This window comes from Monopterus albus, unplaced genomic scaffold (assembly GCF_001952655.1).
Source record: "Monopterus albus unplaced genomic scaffold, M_albus_1.0 scaffold28.1, whole genome shotgun sequence".
Lineage (NCBI taxonomy): Eukaryota > Metazoa > Chordata > Actinopteri > Synbranchiformes > Synbranchidae > Monopterus > Monopterus albus.
The window spans coordinates 2,412,872-2,413,644 of NW_018127908.1; the positions used below are offsets into that span (position 1 = coordinate 2,412,872).

Below are 773 nucleotides of genomic sequence, written 5' to 3' on the forward strand. Positions count from 1 at the left end.
TGAAGAAGAACGTGGACAGGGACATAGGATGTGACACTAATTGAGACAAGTGGTCATGAGAGGTGCTTCATTGACTTAAGTTCACACTCATTCACGCGCTTTTGATTTCCATGATTTCAGGGTGTTGGAAACATGACTTTATATGTTCCGTCTCACTATCAAAATGTTCTGTTAGTTCATAAACAGTTCACAATAATTATATGTCAAGATGAATGTTAGGCATTATACTGTATATTTCAATGCTATTAACTTGATAATATCTGTATACTGGCCACTTTATTACATACAACTCTACAATTGTATGCAATTCATTGTGCCCCTTTCTGCCTTAACATCTGTGTTTATGAAGCTCAAACTGTTTCAGTTGTGTACAGGTGTACCTAATAAAGTGGCTGGTTAGTGTATATTAGGTTAAACCTCTCAGCTGTGGTCTCGTTAGCATTCTGGTGTTGATGGGTTTAACTCTTTTACTGAATGATTTTTGATTTCCTCCATAGTTATTGTATCATAGTACTGTGATTAGTTCAAGAAAACCAGCATTGTGTTAAACAGCATGAAAATTTAGTACACCCAAAATATATTTTGTTGATATATGCTTATATTTACTAGGTAAGTTACCGTGCCAGACAGAGCATGCGTCACCAAGCTATACTCAAGATGATTGCTGTCTGGGTGCTAGCCTTTGTCCTGTATGGTCCAGCTATCATATTCTGGGAGCTGGCGGTGGGCAGAAGTCGCGTGCCAAAGGATGAGTGCTTTGCAGAGTTCTATTA

General features: G+C 38.0%; 1 protein-coding gene across 1 annotated transcript in view; it reads left to right on the forward strand.

The window, feature by feature from the left end:
* The window catches only part of LOC109957711 (histamine H3 receptor-like), a 5,049-nt gene that overhangs the window by 2,739 nt on the left and 1,537 nt on the right, over positions 1–773 (forward strand). The window contains exon 3 of the mRNA XM_020595835.1: positions 610–773. Within this exon, the coding sequence (XP_020451491.1) occupies positions 610–773 (164 nt within the window). The remainder of the gene's footprint in view (positions 1–609) is intronic.